The sequence below is a fragment of the Leucoraja erinacea genome, chromosome 41 (genome assembly GCF_028641065.1).
Source record: "Leucoraja erinacea ecotype New England chromosome 41, Leri_hhj_1, whole genome shotgun sequence".
NCBI classification, from domain to species: Eukaryota; Metazoa; Chordata; class Chondrichthyes; order Rajiformes; family Rajidae; genus Leucoraja; species Leucoraja erinaceus.
Genome location: NC_073417.1, coordinates 2,146,844 through 2,168,422, shown reverse-complemented (window position 1 = coordinate 2,168,422; position 21,579 = coordinate 2,146,844). Strand labels below are relative to the sequence as shown.

The following is a 21,579-nucleotide window of genomic DNA, read 5'->3' as shown; positions in this document are numbered from 1 at the left end:
ATAACTATAACATAGGTATTTCATAGCAAAAGGATTTGAGTATAGGAGCAGGGAGGTTCTACTGCAGTCAGACCACACCTATAGTATTGTGTACAGTTTTGGTCTCGAAATCTGAGGAAAGATATTCTTGCCATAGAGGGAGTACAGAGAAGGTTCACCAGACTGATTCCTGGGATGTCAGGACTTTCATATGAAGAAAGACTGGATAGACTCGGCTTGTACTCACTAGAATTTAGAAGATTGAGGGGGGATCTTATAGAAACTTACAAAATTCTTAGGGGGTTGGACAGGCTAGATGCAGGAAGATTGTTCCCGATGTTGGGGAAGTCCAGGGCAAGGGGTCACAGTTTAAGGATAAAGGGGAAATCCTTTAGGACCGAGATGAGAAAAAGTGGTTTTGAAAGTAGCAAAATCTTGAGAAGAACTTTTTTCACACAGAGAGTGGTGAATCTCTGGAACTCTCTGCCACAGAATGTAGTTGAGGACAGTTCATTGGCTATATTTAAGAGGGAGTTAGATGTGGTCCTTGTGGCTAAGGGGATCAGGGGGTATGGAGAGAAGGCAGGTACAGGATACTGAGTTGGATGATCAGCCATGAATGGCGGTGCAGTCTCGAAGGGCCGAATGGTCTACTCCTGCACCTATTTTCTATGTTTCTGTTATTCTACTTTCACGTCTACTTATAGCCAATCAACCTACAAACCCACACGTTTTTGGGACATACTGTAGGGAGGAACCAGTGAACCCGGAGGAAACCCACATTTATAGTTTAATTTAGAGATACAGCACGGAAATTGGCCCTTCGAATCTGCACCGACCAGCGATGCCCATACACGAGCACAATCCTACACACTAGGGACAATTTTACCAAAGCCAATTAATCTACAACCCTTCTTCTTGCGAATGAAACATAAACTAAAGGAATAGTTAGATCTCAAACCTGTACGTCTGAGTTTGTACCTTCTCCCCAGGACCTCGTGGTTTTTCTCTGGGTGCCCAGGTTTCAACCCACATTTCCAACTCCATACTGACAGCACCCGCAGTCAGAACCACATCTGGGTCTCTGGCGCGACAAGGCAGCAAATCTACCCGTTGCACCACGTGCCACATGATAGCAGGGAGAGTGCAAACTCCACACAGACAGCACAGAGGGCAGCATTGTACCCAGGTCTCTGGCGCTGCAAGGCAGTGACTCTACCAGCTGTGCCACTCTGCCACCTGTCTTATTACAGTGCCTGTGTTAAATAACTAAACATAGCTCTCAAACTCAGATATTCTAATACTGTAGCACTATAACAAGCTGTGCATTTGTATTTCTGCTGAGCTAAGTGGTGTGCAGCAGCAGTAGAGCATTTGTGGTGGTGCAGTGGTAGAGTTGCTGCCATACAGTGGCAGAGACCCAGGTTCCATCCACACCACGGGTGCTGTTTGTACTGAGTTTATACATTCGCCCTCTGAACGCATGGGTTTCCTCCGGGTGCTCCGATTACTTCCCACTCCAGCCGTGCAGGTTTGTAGGTTAATAGGCTTCAGTAAAATTGTTAATTGACCCTAGTGTGCAGGATAATTCTTGTGGACAAAAAAAAATGCTGGCAAAACTCAGCCGGTGAGGCAGCATCTACGGAGAAAAGGAGTAGGCGACGTTTCGGGTCGAGACCTTTCTTCAGACTGATGTCGTGGGGGGGGGGTGCAGGAAAAAAGAAAGGAAGAGGCGGAGACAGTAGGCTATGTGGGAGAACTGGGAAGGGGGAGGGGAAGGAGGGAGAAAGCAAGGACTACCCAAAATTGGAGAAGTCAATGTTCATACCGCTGGGGTGTAAACTACCCAAGCGAAATATGAGGTGCTGCTCCTCCAATTAACGCTGAGCCTCACTCTGGCCATGGAGGAGGCCCAGGACAGAAAGGTCAGATTTGGAATGGGAGGGGGAGTTGAAGTGCTGAGCCACCGGGAGATCAGGTTGGTTAGTACAGACTGAGCGGAGGTGTTGGGCGAAACTATCGCCAAGCCTACAAGATGTAGAGAAGGTGACACCTACGATAGCGGATGCAATAGATGAGGTTGGAGGTGCAGGTGAACCTCTGCCGCACCTGGAAAGACTGTTTAGGTACTTGGATGGATTCAAGGGGGGGAGGTAAAGTGACAAGTGTAGCATTCCCTGCAGTTGCAAGGGAAAGTACCAGGGGAGGGGTGGTCTGGGTGGGAAGGGACGAATTGACCAGGGAGTTATGGAGGGAGCAGTCTCTACAGAAAGCAGAAAGGGGAGGAGATGGGAAGATGTGACCGGTGGTGGGATCTCGTTGGAGGCGGCAAAAATGTCAGAGGATTATATGTTGTATGTGACGGCTGATGGTGTGGAAGGTGAGGACAAGGGGGACTCTGTCCTTGTCACTAGTGTGGGGGGGGGGGGGGGGGGGGGGGGGGGGGGGGGGGGGGGGGGGGGGGGGGGGGGGGGGGGGGGGGGGGAGTGAGAGCGGAGCTGCGGGATATAGAGGAGACCCTGGTGAGAACCTCATTCTATAAGAGGGGAACCCCCGTTCCCTAAAGAATGAGGACATCTCCGATTCCCTGGTCTGGAACACCTCATCCTGGGTGCAGATAATAATAATAATAAATTTTATTTATTGGGCGCCTTTCAGACATCTCAAGGACACCTTACATAGGTTAACAGGAATATAAACATATAATCAGAATAAAATAAATAATAAAGACATCACAGAAACACAAATTAAAAACAGAATTCAGTCCAAAAACAAAAATCATAAACACAATGTGAAGAGAGAGCAGCGGCAGCTAAAGCGCGCTAGCGTCCACTCTCCCTTCACGGCAGCCATCTTGGACAAAGACTAACAGGATTATCTTACAGACAAAAAATCATCCCCCCACAATGGATACCACTGTGGGGGAAGGCACAATGTCCAGTCCCTATCCCAAGTTCACCCCATAGTCAGGCCTATTGAGGCCACTGCAATTGCCTCTACGGAGGCCCGATGTTCCTGGACGTTCTCACCGGGTGGTGTTGCCCCGGCGTCGGGAGTCCTCTCAGCGGCTGGGCCACCTGGAATGGCCGCTTGCTAGCTGGAGACCGCGGCTTCCGAAGCCGACAAGGCCGCGCCGGTTTGGAGCTCCCAGGCCCCCGATGTTGAAATCGGCGCCGCCCGCTCCGCTCCGCAGACCCGCAGCCCGGAGGTGTTGAACACGGCGGTCTCAGCTCACCATGTCGCGTAGATGGAAGAATTGGGAGTAGAGGATAGAGTCCTTACAAGAAGCCAGGTGGGAATAAGTGTAGTCCAGATAGCCATGGGAGTCAGTGGGTTTGTAGTAGATGTCGGTCAGTAGTCTATTACCTGCGTTGGAGATGGTGAGATCAAGGAACGGTAGGGAGATGTCGGAAATGGTCCAGGTAAATTTGAGTCAAATATCCGACATCTCCCTACCATTGCTGCCTGTAAGGAGTTTTTACGTTCTCCCTGTGATCGCGTCGGTTTTCACCGGGTTCCCTCCCACACTCCAAAGATGTAAAGGTTTGTAGGCTAATTTGGCTACGGTAAAAATAGTGAATTGTCCCTAGTGTGTGTAGGATAGTGCTAATGTGTGGGGATCGCTGGTCGGCGTGGACTTGCTGGGCCAAAGTGCCTGTTTCCACGCCGTATCTTTAAACTAAACTGAAAAAGAACCTTCAAAGTAGACATACTGTACCTTGAGGAGATTTGGCAGTGGAGCAGACACAATGTGCAAGACGGAACCCGCAGATGGTGGTTTACACCTTTGTGCACGGATGTTGTGAATGAGTCCAAATGCATTAGTGAAAATTCAGCAATGTTTAATACTACAGTAAAAATTGCATAGTTCCACATACAATTTAAGCCAATATGCTTTTACATGATACAGGTATGAAAATGTTAAAATCGGAGGACTGCACTACCTTGACCTCCTGTCTTTTTTGGATTTTTCTATGCATTTGTCCATTGTCTTTTCAGTGTCGCCCCTGCATTTTGGACAGTACCACTTGCCCTTCGGCTTGTACGTTAGTCCCACGCAAGAGAAGTGAAACCACTCGATGGGGCACTCCTCGTTGTCGCAGCCGATCATTTCCCCGTAGGAGACCTGGTTGCACAAGCAGTAGGTGGGTTCGTTGGGGTCGATGGGAAAGTCAATGGGGGAGATCTCCCGCTCGGGTCTGGCCTTGGAGCGCTTCTTCTTTGCCGACTTGGACTTCTTCTCCTTGGGCTGCTCGTCCCCTTCCTCCGTGTCGTTGCCCGGGTGGCAAAGCTCGCGGTTCTCGCTGTTCTTCTGCCGGCGCGGGCGCCTGGAAGGCCGCTCCGCCTGGGGAGCCTCCGCCACCTTGGCTTTCTCCACGGGCTTTTCGTGTTCGCTCGGCTCCTCGAAGCAATCCGAGTGGCTGTCCATTTGCTTGGCACAGTTCTCCACCTGCTCACTCATTTGCGTAACGATCTGAATCTTCTCATCACCCAGCTCCTGGCTGTTGATTAACGCCAACTGCAGATGCTGCAGCAACCGTTTCCTCTGAGCAACATCCATCTCTTGCTTGTATTTGTCATAAGCATCATCCAGCTCCTTTAGAACTTCTGCAAGAAGAAGAACATAAAGAGGTTTTGTTTAGTTTTAGAGATATGGCACCGAAACAATAGACAATAGGTGCAGGAGCAGGCATTCAGGCCTTCGAACCATTCATTGTGATCATGGCTGATCATCCCCAATCAGTACCCCATTCCTGCCTTCTCCCCATATCCCCATGACTCCGCTATTTTTAAGATCCCTATCTAGCTCTCTCTTGAAAGCATCCAGAGAACCGGCCTCCACCGCCCTCTAAGGCAGAGAATTCCACAGACTCACCACTCTGTGTGTGAAAAAAGTGTTTCCTCGTCTCTGTTCTAAATAGCTTACTCCTTATTCTTAAACTGTGGCCCCTGGTTCTAGACTCCCCCAACATCGGGAACATGTTTCCTGCCTCTAGCGTGTCCAAGCCCTTTCAAACTTATATGTTTCAATAAGATCCTCTCTCATCCTTCTAAACTCCAGAGTGTACAAGCCCAGCTGCTCCATTCTCTCAGCATATGACAGTCCCGCCATCCCAGGAATTAACCTTAGTAAACCTACGCTGCACTACCTCATTAGCAAGAATGTCCTTCCTCAAATTAGGGGACCAAAACTGCACACAATACAGGTGTGGTCTCACTGGGGCTCTGTACAACTGCAGAAGGGATGGAACCCGGACCTCTGGCGCTGCAAGGCAGCAACTCTACCGCTGTGCCATCCCATATCTTGTATTTTATCGCCCATCTGATGGAGACAAACATGCCACACTCCCCCTTCATAACACTCCATAACTGTGACCTTCAAAGAACTATGTACTTGGATCCCTGGATCTCTCTGTTCGGCAACTTTCCTCAGGGCCCGACATTGGTTTAAACATTACAAAACGCTTCACTTCGCTCTTAAGTTAAATGATTAGTTCGAAGATAGACACAAAATGCTGGAGTAACTCAGCAGGACGGGCAGCATCTCTGGAGAGAAGGAATGGGTGACGTTTCTGGTCGAAACCCTTCTTCAAACTGATGTCAGGGGAGTGGGTGGTACAGAGATAAGGAAGTGTATAGATAAGGAAGTGAGAGGTGTGAAAACTGGAAAAAGAGATCAAGGAAAATGTAGATTAGATCATTGTTAGTTGGGAGAACAAAGCAAACAGAGTTAAAATATAGTCCGAGACAGTCAGACTGGGCGGAGAACTGGGAAGGGGGAGGGGATGGAGAGAGAGAGAGGGAAAGCTTGATGTTGAAGTTAGAGAAGTCAATGTCAATAGACAATAGGTGCAGGAGTAGGCCTTTCTGCCCTTCAAGCGAGCACTGCCATTCAATGTGATCACGGCGATCATCCACAATTCCTGCACGTTCCTGCCTTCTCCCCATATCCCCTGACTCCGCTATCTTTAAGAGCCCTATCTAGCTCTCTCTTGAAAGTATCCAGAGAACCGGCCTCCACCGCCCACTGAGGCAGAGAATTCCACACACTCACAACTCTCTGTGTGAAAAAGTATTTCCTCATCTCCGTTCCAAATGGCCTACCCCTTCTTCTTAAACTGTGGCCCCTGGTTCTGGACCCCCAACATCGGGAACATGTTTCCTGCCTCTAGCGAGATCAGATAGGTTTAGACAGACTGAGCAGAGGTGTTCAGCAAAATGATCGCTGAGCCTACGATCGCTGAGCCTGCGCTCGGTCTCGCCACACCTGGAACAGCGGATGCAGTAGATGAGGTTGGAGGAGGTGCAAGTGAACCTCTGCCTCACATGAAAAGACTGTTGGGGTCCTTGGACGGAGTCGAGGGGGGGGGAGGAATAGGGAGAGGTGTTGCACCTCCTGCGGTTGCAAGGGAAAGTACCTGGGGAGGGGGTGGTTTGGGTGGGAAGAGATGAGTTAACCAGGGAGTTGCAGAGGGAACGGTCTCTGCGGAAAGCAGAATGGGGTGGAGATGGGAAGATATTGAAAAAGGTTCACTTGCACCTCCTCCCTCATTTACTGTACCCGCTGCGTCCATACAGCGTGGAAGCAGGCACTTTGGCCCAACTTGGCCACACCGACCAACATGTCCCACCTGCCTGCGCTTGGCCCATATCCCTCCAAACCTGGCCTATCCATGTATCTGTCTAAATGTTTCTTAAACATTACAATAGTACCTGCCTCAACTACCTTCTCTGGCAGTTGGTTGCACCACCTTTTGTGTAAAAATGTTACCCCCTCCCCCCCCCCCCTCAGGTTCTCATTAAATCTTTTCAACCTCACCGTAAACCGATGTCCTCTGTTCTCGATTCACCTTCTCTGGGCAACAGTCTTTAGTTACTCCATCACTTTGATTTTTACTAAAAAAAGTTACAAATGTTTCCAGTGCTTGGTGCCATTCCAGCCAGTGTTTGGCTTAAAGATGCAACGCGGAAACAGGCCCAGCGAGTCAGAAGTGATGAGTGCAGTATTAGGCCATTCGGCCCATCAAGTCTACTCCACCATTCAATCATGGCTGATCTATCTTTCCCTCCTAACCCCATTACCTCTGACACCCATACTAATCAAGAATCTATCTGTCTATCCCTGCATTAAAAAATATCCACTGACTTGGCCTCCACAGTCGTCCGTGGCAATGAATTCCAGAGATTTACCACCCTGACGAAAGAAATTCCTCCTCATCTCCTTCTTAAAGGAACGTCCTTTAATTCTGAGGAGCTGACCTCTAGTCCTAGACTCTCCCACTAATGGAAACATCCTCTCCACATCCATTCTATCCAAGCCTTTCACTATTCAGTTTCAATGAAGTCCCCCTCCTTCTAAACTACAGTGAGTACAAGCCCAGTGCCGTCAAACGCTCATCATATGTTAACCTACTCATCCCAGGGATCATTCTTCTAAACCTCCTCTGCACCCTCTCAAGGCCAACACATCCTTCCTCAGAAATGGTGCCCAAAATTGCTCACAATACTCCAAATGCGGCCTGACCAGCATCTTAAAGAGCCTCAACATTTAATCCCACGTCGGGATGCTGACCATCGATCACCCGGTCTATGATATCCCACTTTCTCATCCACTCCCTGCACACCAATAACAATTTTAACAGAGGGACAATTAGCCTACGAGCCAGCATGACTTTGGGATGTGGGAGGAACCCCATGTGGTCACAGGGAGAACGGGCAAACCCCACACAGCACCCGAGGTCAGGATGAAACCCGGATCTCTAGCGCTGCAAGGCAGCGGCTGTACCAGCTGCTCCACTGTGCCACCCAGAATCTTCCCCAATCTCAACTACTTCAATGTTACTAATTACCACCTCATTGAAACAATGCCATATGTTACATCTTCATAAGTTATAGTCGAATGAGGCCATTCGGCCCAACGAGTCTACTCTGCCATTCAGTTGTGGCCAGACAAAAGTGCTGGAGAAACTCAGCGGGTGCAGCAACATCTATGGAGCGAAGGAAATAGGCAACGTTTCGGGCTGAAACCCTTCTTCAGACTGATGTAGGGTGGGTGGTGGGGGGGAGAAGAAAGGAGAAAGGAAGAGGAGCCCAAGGGCTGAGAAGGGGAGGAGACAGCAAGGGCTACCGGAAATTGGAGCAGGAGAAAGGAGAAATGTTTATGCCGCTAAGGTGCAAACTGCCCAAGTGGAATATGAGGTGCTGTTCCTCCAATTTCCGGTGGTGCTCACTCTGGCCATAGAGGAGACCCAGGACAGAAAGGTCGGATTCGGAATGGGAGGGAGAGTTGAAGTGCTCTCCCTCAGCCCTCGAGCTCCTCCTCTTCCTTTCTTCTCCCCGTCCCCCCACATCAGTCTGACGAAGGGTTTCGTCCCGAAACATTGCCTATTTCCCTCGCTCCATAGATGCTGCTGCACACGCTGAGTTTCTCCAGCACTTTTGTCCACCTTTGATTTTCCAGCATCTGCAGTTCCTTCTTAAACAATTCAATTGTGGCTGATCCCTGCCTTCTAATCCCATTTTCCTGCCTTCTCCCCATAACCCTTGACACCCGTTCTAATCTAATAGAATGTGTCTATCTCTGCCTCTGTGGCAAGGACTTCCAAAGCTTAATCACCCAAGAAGCCCCTCCCCACCTCCTTTCCAAAAGAGCAGGACAGTTCTTGACCCGAAACGTCACCCATTCCTGCTCTCCAGAGATGCTGACTGTCCCGCTGAGTTACTCCAGCATTTTGTGTCTTCATTCGATTTAAACCAGCATCTGCAGTTCCTTCCTACATGAGCGCCCTTTAATTCTGTGGCTATGACCTCTGGTCCTAGACTCTCCCACCCAGTGGAAATATTCTCTCCACATCCACTCTATCTCTGCCTTTCATTATTTGGTAAGTTTTCAATGAGGTCCCCCCCTTCAACCTTCTAAACTCCAGCAAGTACAGGCCCAGTGCTGCCAAACGCTCATCATATGCTAACCCACTCATTCCTGGAATCAGGAATATTCCTAACTTTGAACCTACATTTAACCTGTGTAACTCAGCTTGAGCTCTGAAGGCTGAGCAGGTCCCAGTAGCAATGCCAGCGATTAAACACTTTTTTATAGTTTAGTCTATGATTGCCGTGTCTATCAAAATAGTCATAGTGATACAGAGTGGAAACAGGCCCTTCAGTCCAACTTGCCTACACCAGCAAACATGTCCCAGCTACACACTAGTCCCACCCCGCCCCCCCCTACCAGCGTTTACCCCCCCCCCCCCCCCCCCCCCCCCCCAGCCCTATCCATGTACCTGTCTAACTGTTTCTTAAACTTTGGGATAGTCCCAGCCTCAACAACCGCCTGTGGCAGCTTGTCCATACGCCCACCACACTTTGTGTGGAAAATGTTACCCTTCAGATCCCTTCACCTTGAACCTATGTCCTCTGGTCCTCAATTCCCCTACTCTGGGCAAGAGACTCTGCATAGTCTCTATAAAATGTAAAATACTATAAAATACAGTGAAGGTAGACAAAATGCTGGAGAAACTCAGGTGAGGCAGCATCTATGGAGCGAAGGAATAGGTGACGTTTCGTGTTGTCACTACCTTCGATTTTTCCAGCATCTGCAGTTCATTCTTAAACATAAAATATAGTGAAAAGTCTTTCCATTGGTGGAGATTCGGCTAATGAACTGGCAATTGGTCAGATTACATGTTTTCTGATTAGTTTCTAACTACTGATAGGAAAGCTCGAGGGGGAAATGGGCCAAATGTAAGCAAGATGGGGGCTTCGAGGTCAGCATGGGGAAGTTACACTGAAGGGCCTGTTTCTGTGCTGTATATGACCCGAATGCAAAATATACACGTCAAATCATTCAAACTATTTATTTTTCTAGAAAAAAAGTACGAATATATTTTATCACTGTAAACTGGTGCAATAAAGTGGATAGAGATGTACTCCCCCTCTAACACATACCCCACCCCTCCAAGCAACCCTTCCCCTCTTCCCCATCCGCCCTCGCTTCCAACATACCTCCCTCCCTCTTCCCCTCAACCTCCCTCTTCCACCCCAAGTCTACCTCCAAATGCAACACCACCCCTTCCCCTGCACTTCCACCCTATTCGCTTCATCTCCCTCGCCTCTCTCTGACACATACCACACCCCCCCCATGCAACAATCCCTTCCCCACTTCCAACCCACACCCCGCCCTCATCTCCTACACATAACCCCCCCCCTCAACCACACCCCCCTCACACATCCCCCCCCCCCACACCCCCCCCCCCCCCCCTCCCCCACACACAACACACACACACTACAACCCCCCACCCTCCAGATCCCTCCCTGTCCCCCTCACCCCCCCCCACCTCCAACCCATCCCTCACCCCCCCTCCTCTGCCCCCCCCCCACCTCCACACATACACCCCTCGCCCCCACCCCCTCTGCCCCCCCACCCCTCCCCCCCCCACCTCCAACACATACCCCCCCCCCCCCCTCCTCCAACACATACCCCCCCCCACCCCCCCTCCAACACATACCCCCCCCCCACCTCCACATACCCCCTCCCCCCCTCCACAACACATACCCCCTCCCACCCCCCCCAACACCCCCCCCTCCCCACCCCTACCCCCACCCCCCTCCCCCCCCCCCTCCAACCACACTACCCCCCTCGCCCCCCCCCTCAACACATACCCCCCTCGCCCCCCCCCCTCCACACACATACCCCCCTTGCCCCCCCCCCCCCCCCCCCCCCTCCAACACATACCCCGCCCCCCCCCACCTCCCACACATACCCCCCCCCCCCACCTCCAACACATACCCCCCTCGCCCCCCCCCTCCCCCCTCCAACACATACCCCCTCCCCCCCCCCCCCCCCCCTCCCAACACCCCTCGCCCCCCTCGCCCCCCCCCCCTCCCTCCAACACCTCCCCCCCCTCCGCCCCCCCCCCCTCCAACACATACCCCCCTTGCCCCCCCCCCCCCCCAACACCATACCAATACCCACCCCGCCCCCTCCAACCTCCAACCCCCCCCCCCCCCCCCCCACCCCCCAACACATACCCCCCTCGCCCCCCGCCCCCTCCAACCACATCCCCCCCCCCTCGCCCCGCCCCCTCCAACACATACCCCCCCCTCGCCCCCCCACCTCCAACACATACCCCCCCCCGCCCCCCGGGCCCCCCCTCTCACCGCGGTACCGGGTGTCGATCTCCCGGAGGCGGGACACGCTGCGCTGCAGGTCGAGGGGCAGCGCCTCCACACTGTCCAGGTATTGCTCCACGTAGCCGGAGCCCCGCGGCCTGTGTCCGGGCCCGAGCATCGCCCCCGCGGCCCGGCCAGGCCCGACCCTCCCTCCCTCACACCCCCCGCCCGCCGGATCAACCGACCGGACCGACCGACCGCTCGCCGGGAGAGCAGCAGCTGCGCACTGACCGCAGCAACACCCCCTACACGTGATCCCAGCGCCTGCGCTCTCGCCCACCAACCCCCCCAACACGTGATCCCAGCAACCCCGCGCCTGCGCACTCGTCCCACCCAACCCCCGACACGTGATTTCACCGTTTGGGCGCCTGCGCACTCGGGTGGCCGGTCCCGTAACACGTGATTCCACCGGCCCGCGCCTGCGCATCGAGCTCCCTCCGCCCCACCAGCTGGTTGCTCGCCCCGCATCACGTGACATCCACCGGGTTCACGCCTGCGCACTCTCGCCGTCTGCGCTGGATCCCAAAGATCCTGCCGGCTCGGCGCCTGCGCATTTCTCTGTCATAATGATCTTTGGTCATTGGGGCCATTCGGCCCATCGTGTCCGTACTGGCCCGCGATCCCCACATGCTGGCACCAGGGACAAGTTGCACAGGACAATTCACCTACAAACCTGCACGTCTTTGCAGTGCCACACAGCACCCTTAGGGTAATAATAACATTCTATATTACTATTATCATATAAAAATAGTATTATATTTAATTAATCATACTATTACATTATATAGTACGATTATTATCATCATCATGTTATAATAATTAATTATAATATTTACATTAATAGAAATTAACAATAATTAATTAATTGTTATTTTTTATTATTACCATGTAATTTAAAGTATATATAATATATATTTTCTGTGTATATTATTATATGTAATTATGAATTAAGAATAATAATTAATTATATATATGATTTATATATATATATACACTATATTACTTTTATTATTATATAATTAATTGATTCTTGTTGATTTATATTAATTGCTTAATATAAATATAATTATACAGTATATATATTAATATTCTTAATTAATAATAACATATAATAATATATAGAAAATATATTTTATACATACTTTCAATTTTATTTTTAATACATTTCAACTATTTAATACATGTGACAATTAAATTGAATCTTGAATCTATTAAAACAAACCATATGTTAAAACATGTACAGGGGTTGTATATTATGTCAGTGGCTAATTGTAAAAGCATGCAGCATCTATATAAATTGTATAATATATTATCTAAAATAAAATGTTTTAACTAACAGTTTCAGTGCTAAAGCGTGCAGCAGCTGGGAATAAGCCCTGTCCTGTACATATTTAAAACACATGGTTATATTATAAAATATATATATGTGAGTTGATAGATGATTAATAGCATGCACCAAGTGAGCCCTGTGCTGCATCAATATATTATATACACATATATGTGAGTGTGTGAGATGACTAAAGCTTGGCTGACGAGGGAAATTGAGACATTAGTCAAAAACAAGAAGGATGCACGGGACAGGTAGAGGCAGCTGGGATCAAGGAAAAGACTACAAGAAGTAGTAAACACTGCCTAGTCCATCCTCGGCTCTGACCTTCCTTCCATCGAGGGGATTTATCGCAGTCGCTGCCTCAAAAAGGCTGGTAGTTTCATCAAAGACCCACACCATCCTGGCCACACACTCATCTCCCTGCTACCTTCACGTAGAAGTTACAGGAGCCTAAAAACTGCAACAACCAGGTTAAGGAATAGCTACTTCCCCACAGCCATCAGCCTATTAAACCTGGCTCGGACAAAACTTTGATTATTAATAACCAATTATCTGTTATTTGCACTTTATCATTTTATTTATTCATGTGTGTATGTATTTATATTATAATATATGGACACATTGATCTGTTTTGTAGTAAATGCCTACTATGTTCTGTGTGCTGAAGCAAAGCAAGAATTTCATTGTCCTATACAGGACTCACTTTGAACTTGAACTTGAACTTGAAGTGCATCCCTGGAGGAGTTTCAGGAGCTAAGGAAAAAGGAAATCAGAAGGGGAAAAAGGGGCCAGGATATAGCTCTGGCAGGTAATAATAATAATAATACATTTTATTTATGGGCGCCTTTCAAGAGTCTCAAGGACACCTTACAAAAATTTAGCAAGTAGAGGAAAATCATGTAAGGGGAATGAAATAAATAGTAGAGACATGACTAGTACGCAAATTAAAGACAGAATTCAATTCAAAACACAATATGAGGCAATTCAAGCACAGATGAAAAGGGAGGGGGACGTGGGGCTAAGGATAGGCAGAGGTGAAGAGATGGGTCTTGAGGCGGGACTGGATGATGGTGAGGGACACGGAATTGCGGATCAGTTGGGGGAGGGAGTTCCAGAGCCTGGGAGCTGCCCTGGAGAAGGCTCTGTCCCCAAAACTGCGTCCTTGATTTCCCTTGTTAGCCACGGTTGAGCCGCCTTCCCAGTTTTATTTTTTCGCCAGACAGGGATGAACAATTTCTGGAACCAGGCCACAGTCATAGAATAAAGGGGAGGCCATTTAAGACTGAGGTGAGAAAAAAACGTTTTCACCCAGAGAGTTGTGAATTTGTGGAATTCCCTGCCACAGAGGGCAGTGGAGGCCAATTCACTGGATGGATTGAAGAGAGAGTTAGATAGAGCTCTAGGAGCTAGTGGATTCAAGGGATATGGGGAGTAGGCAGGCACGGGTTATTGATTGGGGACGTTCAGCCATGATCGCAATGAATGGCGGTGCTGGCTCGAAGGGCCGAATGGCCTCCTTCTGCACCTATTTTCTATGTTTCTCTGCGGTCTTTAAATCTTTGCCATTGCATCTCCACTGTCAATGCTTTAAGTATAATTTGCCAGTCTATCTTAGCCAATTCCCGTCTGATATCTTCAAAGTCTCCTTTATTCAAGTTCAGGGCCATAGTCTCGGAATTAACCGTGTCACTCTCCATCCTAATGCAGAATTCCACCATATTATGGTTACTGTTGCCCAAGGGGCCTTGCCTTGCACAACAAGATCGCTAAGGATGGCCTGCTCCCTAGTCAGTTCCTCTACATATTGGTTTAAAAAAAACATCCCTTATACATTCCAGGAATCCTGCTCCTCAGCGCTGCTACCAATTTGGGTGGCCCAATCTATATGTAGATTAAAGTCACCCATGATAACTGCTGTACCTTTGCTACACGCATCCCTAATTTCCTGCTTGATGCTGTCCCAACCTCCCTTGCTGTATACAACTCCAAAAAGCATGTTCTGCCCTTGGCTATTTCGCAGTTCTACCCATACCGATTCTACAGCATCCAAGCTAATGTCTCTCCTTGCTATTGTACTAATCTCCTCTTTAACCAGCAATGCCACCCCACCTCCTCTTCCTTTCTGTCTATCCTTCCTGAATATCGAATACCCCTGCATGTTTAGCTCCCAGCCTTGGTCACCCTGGAGCCATGTCGCCGTAATTCCAACTATATCATATTCCTTAACTACTAACTGCACATTCAATTCATACACCTTATTACGAATGCTCCTCACATTAAGGCACAAAGCTTTCGGGTTTGTTTATCTTATCTACCTTTTGCTTCTGGCCTCCTTTTATGTCCCTCTGTCTCCTTGCATTGGTTCCCATCCCCCTGCCCTGTTAGTTTAAACGTGACCTTTCCTACACTCTCTTTCCTATTGACTGCACGCCTACGCGTCCACGTTGTTGACTCCAACCCGGCCACTGTTTTGTTTAAACCTACCCGTGTAGCACTAGGTAACCTGCCTGCCAGAATGTCGGTCCCCCTCCAATTAAGGTGCAACCCGTTCCTTTTGTACAGGTCACCCCCTCCACAGAAGAGATCCTAGTGATCTAGAAATCTAAATCCCTGCTCCCTGCACCAACTTCACAACGACACATTCAGATCCCCTATCTCCCTGTTCCTACCCTCACCAGCACGAAGTACTGGAAGCAACCCAGAGATAACAAAGTCAAGTCAAAGTCAAAGTATATTTTATTGTCAGTTCAGACTTTTCAGTCTGAACAAAATTTCGTGCCTTGCAGTCATAACATAGAATAAAATAACAAAACATACAATGAACACAGATTTAACATCCACCAGGCACCTCCTCACTGTGATGGAAACAGAAACCTGGCCTGGATCAATCTGTTCTGGCCAATTTTAGACCCATCTCGAAATTGCCTTTTATTTCTAAATTACTGGAGAGAGTTGTTTATGCTCAGCTAAAACTATTCCTGGAGGAGCATGATATTCGGGAGATCTTCCAGTCTGGATTTAAAACCATGCACAGCACGGAGTCAGCATTGCTAAGGGTTTTTAACGATATCCTCCTGGCTAATGATTCTGGGGATTGTGTGGTTCTTGTCCTGCTGGACTTGTCTGCCGCCTTTGATACGGTGGACCATAATATCTTATTATCTCGGCTACAGCAGTTAGTGGGCATCTGCGACAGTGCCCTGGGATGGTTCAGGTCCTATCTGGCGGGCAGAACCATGTGTGTTAGCCTTGCTGGGTTTGAATCCTCTTCCGCTCCCCTGTCATATGGGGTTCCACAGGGTTCGATTCTGGGTCCCCTGCTTTTCTCGCTGTGCATACTTCCTCTGGGTTCCATCCTTAGAAAGCATGGCATCTCCTTCCACTGTTATGCAGATGATACCCAGCTTTATTTGCCGCTGAGGGGGGAAGATGCCTTTTCTGTAAAATCGCTTCTGTCTTGTTTTGATGACATTAAGTCCTGGTTGGCCCTAAACTTTCTTGGATTTAATGAAAAGAAGACAGAGGTGATTTTATTTGATCCCAATGGCTGCCGTGAACCTCCATTTGTTGATTTAGGTCCATTGTCAAGGTACGTGAAGCCAACAGTTGTGAACCTGGGTTTTAGGATGGACAGTGACTTTAAATTAGATCGCCAAATATGCGCGGTGGTTAAGTCCAGCTTCTTTCACCTAAGGAAGCTGGCGAAGGTGAAGCCCATTCTTGAGCGGCAGCATTTTGAGACAGTAATCCATGCCTTTATTACATCTAGGCTGGATTACTGTAACGCGCTCTATTTTGGTGTTGCTCGTTCTTCACTGGCTCGTCTCCAGTTAGTTCAGAATGCTGCTGCTCGCCTTTTAACAGGGACTCGAAAGAGGGAGCACATATCGCCAATTCTGGCCTCCCTACACTGGCTCCCGGTGCACTTTCGGGTTCATTTTAAGTTACTGTTATTTGTTTTTAAATCTCTGAATGGGCTCGCCCCGCCTTACCTCTCTGAGCTGCTCCACCCATACACTCCTGCCCGGTCCCTCAGGTCAGCTGGTCAGCTGCTCCTGGAGGTACCGAGGTCTAGTCGGAGGCTCAGAGGGGATAGAGCCTTCTCTGTTGCTGCTCCGGCACTCTGGAACACCCTGCCGCTGCACATCAGACAGGCCCCCTCACTGTCCATCTTCAAATCCAGTGTTAAAACGCATTTGTACTCCCTGGCTTTTGACCATGCCTGAGGCTTTGCTTCTGTTTGTGGTGTTTTTGATGTTTCTTTATTTTACATGTCTTTTCCTACTATTTCGTTTGATTGTTATTTTTGGTGTGTATTAACTTTTTTTGTCAATGATTAGTGATGTACAGCACTTTGTTGCAGCTATGTTTGTTTTTAAAGTGCTCTATAAATAAAATTATTATTATTATTATTATTATTATGGAAGGCAAAAGTCTTAAAGTCCTTGTCTCTTCCCTCCTTGTTCTCCCTCTGCGTTGAGGCGATCGAGGCAGATAACCACCCTGGAAGTCCTGCTTTTCAGCCTCTACCTAGTTCCCTATACACACGTTGCAGAACCTCCTTCCTCTTCTTACCCACGTCATTTGTGCCTACGTACATGCCTACTTCCGGCTGTTCACCTCTCCTCTCGAAGATGTTCTAAAGTCGATCAGAGACATCTTGGACCCTGGCACCAGGGAGGCAACACACCATCCTCGAGTCTCGACCTGTCATAGAAACATAGAAAATAGGTGCAGGAGCAGGCCATTCGGCCCTTCGAGCCAGCACCGCCATTCAATGTGATCATGGCTGATCGTCCCCAATCAGTACCCCGTTCCGGCTTTTTCTCCATATCGCTTGATCCCCTTAGCCCTAAGAGCTAAATCTAACTCTCTCTTGAAAGCCTCTAGTGAATTGGCCACAGAATTTCTAGCCCACACCTTTGACAATGGAGTCACCCACCTCTATGGCTCTGCCTGACGTTGGTCTCGCCGGTCGAGCCCCAGCGGCAGGTTTCAAGTCACAGACCTGTCTGCTGCTCGGACTGGAAGTGTCGTCTGTCCCGACAGCTCCCAAGAGGGGCAGACGAGGTGCACTAGTTTAATCCCCTTCCTGACCCCTCTAACTGTCGCACTTCCTGGTGATCTTATACAGGTGTACAAAAACATGAGAGGAATAGATCAGGTAGATGCACAGTCTCTTGCCCAGAGTAGTGGAATCGAGGACCAGAGGACATAGGTTCAAGGTGAAGGGGGAACGATTTAGACAATAGACAATAGGTGCAGGAGTAGGCCATTCGGCCCTTCGAGCCAGCACCGCCGTTCAACGTGATCATGGCTGATCATCCCCAATCAGTACCCTGTTCCTGCCTTCTCCCCATACCCCCTGACCGCTATTTTTAAGAGCCCTATCTAGCTCTCTCTTGAAAGCATCCAGAGAACCGGCCTCCACCGCCCTCTGAGGCAGAGAATTCCGCAGACTCACCACTCACTGTGAGAAAAAGTGTTTCCTCATCTCCATTCTAAATGGCTTACTCCTTATTCTTAAACTGTGGCCCCTGGTTCTGGTCTCCCCCAACATTGGGAACATGTTTCCTGCCTCTAGCGTGTCCAAGCCCTTAACAATCTTATATGTTTCAATGAGATGCCCTCTCATCCTTCTAAACTCCAGAATGTACAAGCCCAGCTGCTCCATTCTCTCAGCAAATGACAGTCCTGCCATCCCGGGAATTAACCTTGTTTAATTTACTAGGAATCCGATGGGTAACTTTTTCACACAAAGGGTGGTGGGTGTATGGAACATGCTGCCAAAGGAGGTGGTTGAGGCTGGGACTATTCCAACGTTTAAGAAGACAGGTACATAGATAGGACAGGTTTGGAGGGATAAGGACCAAGCGCAGGCAGGTAAGTGTAGCTGGGACATTGTTGGCCAGTGTGGGCAAGTTGGGCCGAAGGGCCTGTTTCGACACTGTATCATTCCATAACTCTATGACATTAGCATGCTGAGAGTGAGTCCAGTATTTTATACTAGCAAAAGCTTGCAGCAGTATATACACATATATGAGTGTGTATGCTGGCAAAAGTTTGCAGCATGTTTTTGCTGAGTTGCATGCTCATGCTGAGAGTGAGTCCCGTATTACATATATATCAGCCAAAGCTTGCTGAGTTGCAGCTTGCTGAGAGTGAGTCCTGTATTATGTACTGGCAAAAGCTTGCAGCAAAGAGTCCTGTATTATGTACTTGCACACACATGTATACACACACACACATATATGTGTGAGCAAAAGCTTGCAGCATGCTGAGAGTGAGCAATGCACTGCACGAGCAAAAGCTTGCAGCAGCATATATACAAAATATATGTGTAGTGTATGCTGGCAAAAGCTGAGCAGCATGCTGAGAGTGAGCCCTGTGCTGTATTATAATTATACGAGCAGAAAGCTTGCAAATAAATAAATAAGATTTTTAAAAAGCTTGCATACATGCAAGTTGTATACATGCACCACACATTTAAGTGAGGCAAAAGCTGAGCAGCATGCTGAGAGTGAGCCCTGTGCTGTTGGTGCACCGAATGTTGCTGCACCACCTGCGTAACTATTGGTGAGACGAGGGCTGGAGCCGCTCGGCGCTCAGTCCGCACCAGGGACGTCTCGGCGCCTCATCGAGCGACCATGCTTTATATCCCAGCCTCTGCCCGCTCGGGCCGGGCACTCGCTGCCCTGCGGGTCCAGGGACTTTCCCCTAGGCGGCAGTGAGAAGAGACGAGCGCTCCCCCGTTCGTAGCCTAGACTGCAGGTCTTCAGAATGCTGTACAATTAAACCGGGACGCAGGGGTATATAAACCATCCACGCCCCCATACACTTTACAGCTAGGGTGAGTGTTGTTGCATTCCCAGTTTATTTTGGTTTACTTTGATTTTAGTAGATTTTATCATTTTAGTTCCAGTAGTTTATCCTTTTAAAATCATGCATGAGTTAGAAAAGTTTAGCTTATTCATAAATTATGCTAATTTTCCTTGCTAGCTGCAAAATAAATTCATAGCAGCAGTAGCTGCAGCAAATGCTGACAAGCAGAGAAAGGAATCTAAGTGATTGAATTGAATTGAATTGAATACCTTTATTGTCATTCAGACCTTACGGTCTGAACGAAATTTCGTGCCTGCAGTCATACATACAATCATACAATAATAAACAACACTAAACACAAATTAACATCCACCACAGTGAATCCTCCAAGCACCTCCTCACTGTGGTGGAGGCAAAAATCTTAGGGCTGCAGTCTCTTCCCTCCTCTTCTCCCTCTGCACTGAGACGATACCCCACCGGGCGATGGTAGTTCATATTATATAGTTCATGTTAAAAGTATCAAATTTAAGCCATTCGGCTCATCAGACTAACAAAAATCCTCCTCATCTCCTTTTATTGAGGCTATGACCTCTGGTCCTAGACTCTCCCACGAGTTGAAACATTCTCCCCACATCCAGACCTTTCACTATTCGGTAAGTTTTAAGAGAGTCAAATTTAGCTCTTAAGGTTAAGGGAATCAAGGGATATGGGGAAAAAGCCAGAACACCGTACTGATTTTGGATGTTTAAGAAGGAACTGCAGATGCTGGAAAATCGAAGGTAGACAAAAATGCTGGAGAAACTCAGCGGGTGAGGCAGCATCTATGGAGCGAAGGAAATAGGCGACGTTTCGGGTCGAAACCCCCCTTCAGACTGATCAGCCAGGATCATCTTGAATGACGGTGCTGGCTCGAAGGACCAAATGGCCTACACCTGCAGCTATTTTCTGTTTCTATATTTAGAATTAATCAAGCTTCAATTTACTATTGATTACATTTTGGCATGTCTTCTGTGTCTGTGAATATTTATGGCATATGGTGCAGTTGCTTTCGTCTGTCCAAGCATTGAGTATAAACTAGGAAGTCATGTTGCAGCTTTATATATTGATTGAAAGATACAGCATGGAAACAGGCCCTTCGGCCAACTGAGTCCATGCCGACCATCGATCACCCGTTCACACTAGTTCAATGCTATCCCACTTTCTCATCCACTCCCCACACACTAGGTGCAATTTACAGAAGCCAATTAACCTACAAACACGCACGTCTTTGGGATATGGGAGGAAACAACCTACGCGGTGACAGGGAGAATGTGCAAACTCTACACAGACAGCACCTGGGGTCAGGATTGAACCCAGGTCTCTGGCGTTGTGAGGCAGCAGCTCTACCCGCTGTGCTGGCTGCTTCCAGCAGTTTCAGTATTTCAGATTTCCAGCTTTTTGTTCTAAGCATCTCACTTAGATCCTTTGATTGCATCACCCTTTCCCTCTTCCGTCCGGTTATATGATTCCGGGGTTCGGCCGCGGGCCAGTGGACGTCATCGTCAACAGCTGCGTCCGCTGGCTGGAGGGCGGCAGCTTCGACCCCCCCGGGCCACGGAGTTTGAACCGGCCCGTTCGCGGAGCTCGGTGAGCTGACTGACTTACCATCGCCCGGTGGGGTATCGTCTCAGCGCAGAGGGAGAAGAGGAGGGAAGAGACAGTAACCCTAAGATTTTTGCCTCCATCACAGTGAAGAGGTGCTTGGTGGACTCACTGTGGTGGATGTTAATTTGTGTTTACTGTCTGTCCTGTTGTTATTATTATATGTATGGCTGCAGGTAACGACATTTCGTTCAGACCGTAAGGTCTGAATGACAAATAAAGGATCTAATTCTAATTCTTCCATTTTAATTATCATTGTGGCCACTAGTCTCTGCCCCCTGAAACGCGATTCCTATTTCTCATTTTAGAAACATAGAAATTAGGTGCAGGAGTAGGCCATTCGGCCCTTCGAGCCTGCACCGCCATTCAATATGATCATGGCTGATCATCCAACTCAGTATCCCGTACCTGCCTTCTCTCCATACCCCCGATCCCCTTAGCCACAAGGGCCACATCTAACTCCCTCTTAAATATAGCCAATGAACTGGCCTCAACTACCCTCTGTGGCAGAGAGTTCCAGAGATTCACCACTCTCTGTGTGAAAAAAGTTATTCTCAAGATTTTGCTACTTTCAAAACCACTAAAGCCTGTCCTACTGTACGAGGTAATTCACGAGTTCTCCCGAGTTTTCCCCTTTC

The 21,579-nt window shown here is 48.7% G+C and overlaps 1 protein-coding gene across 1 annotated transcript; it reads right to left on the bottom strand.

The window, feature by feature from the left end:
- Positions 1-3,804: 3,804 nt before the first annotated feature.
- ing2 (inhibitor of growth family, member 2) lies at positions 3,805-11,308 on the bottom strand. Its single transcript, XM_055664643.1, has 2 exons — positions 11,137-11,308; positions 3,805-4,587 (listed from the first exon to the last, which is right to left on the bottom strand). The coding sequence occupies exons 1-2, from the start codon at positions 11,264-11,266 to the stop codon at positions 3,920-3,922; spliced, it is 798 nt and encodes a 265-aa protein (XP_055520618.1). The 5' UTR covers positions 11,267-11,308; the 3' UTR covers positions 3,805-3,919.
- Positions 11,309-21,579: the final 10,271 nt, after the last annotated feature.

What these genes read in the sequence shown, in the direction of transcription:
- ing2 (XM_055664643.1), bottom strand. Translation starts at nt 11,266, where the DNA reads ATGCTCGGGCCCGGACACAGGCCGCGGGGCTCCGGCTACGTGGAGCAA. An exon ending in GATCGACACCCGGTACCGCG is followed by an intron (nt 4,588 to 11,136) that starts GTGAGAGGGGGG and finishes TTCTTCTTGCAG; the next exon opens with AAGTTCTAAAGGAGCTGGAT.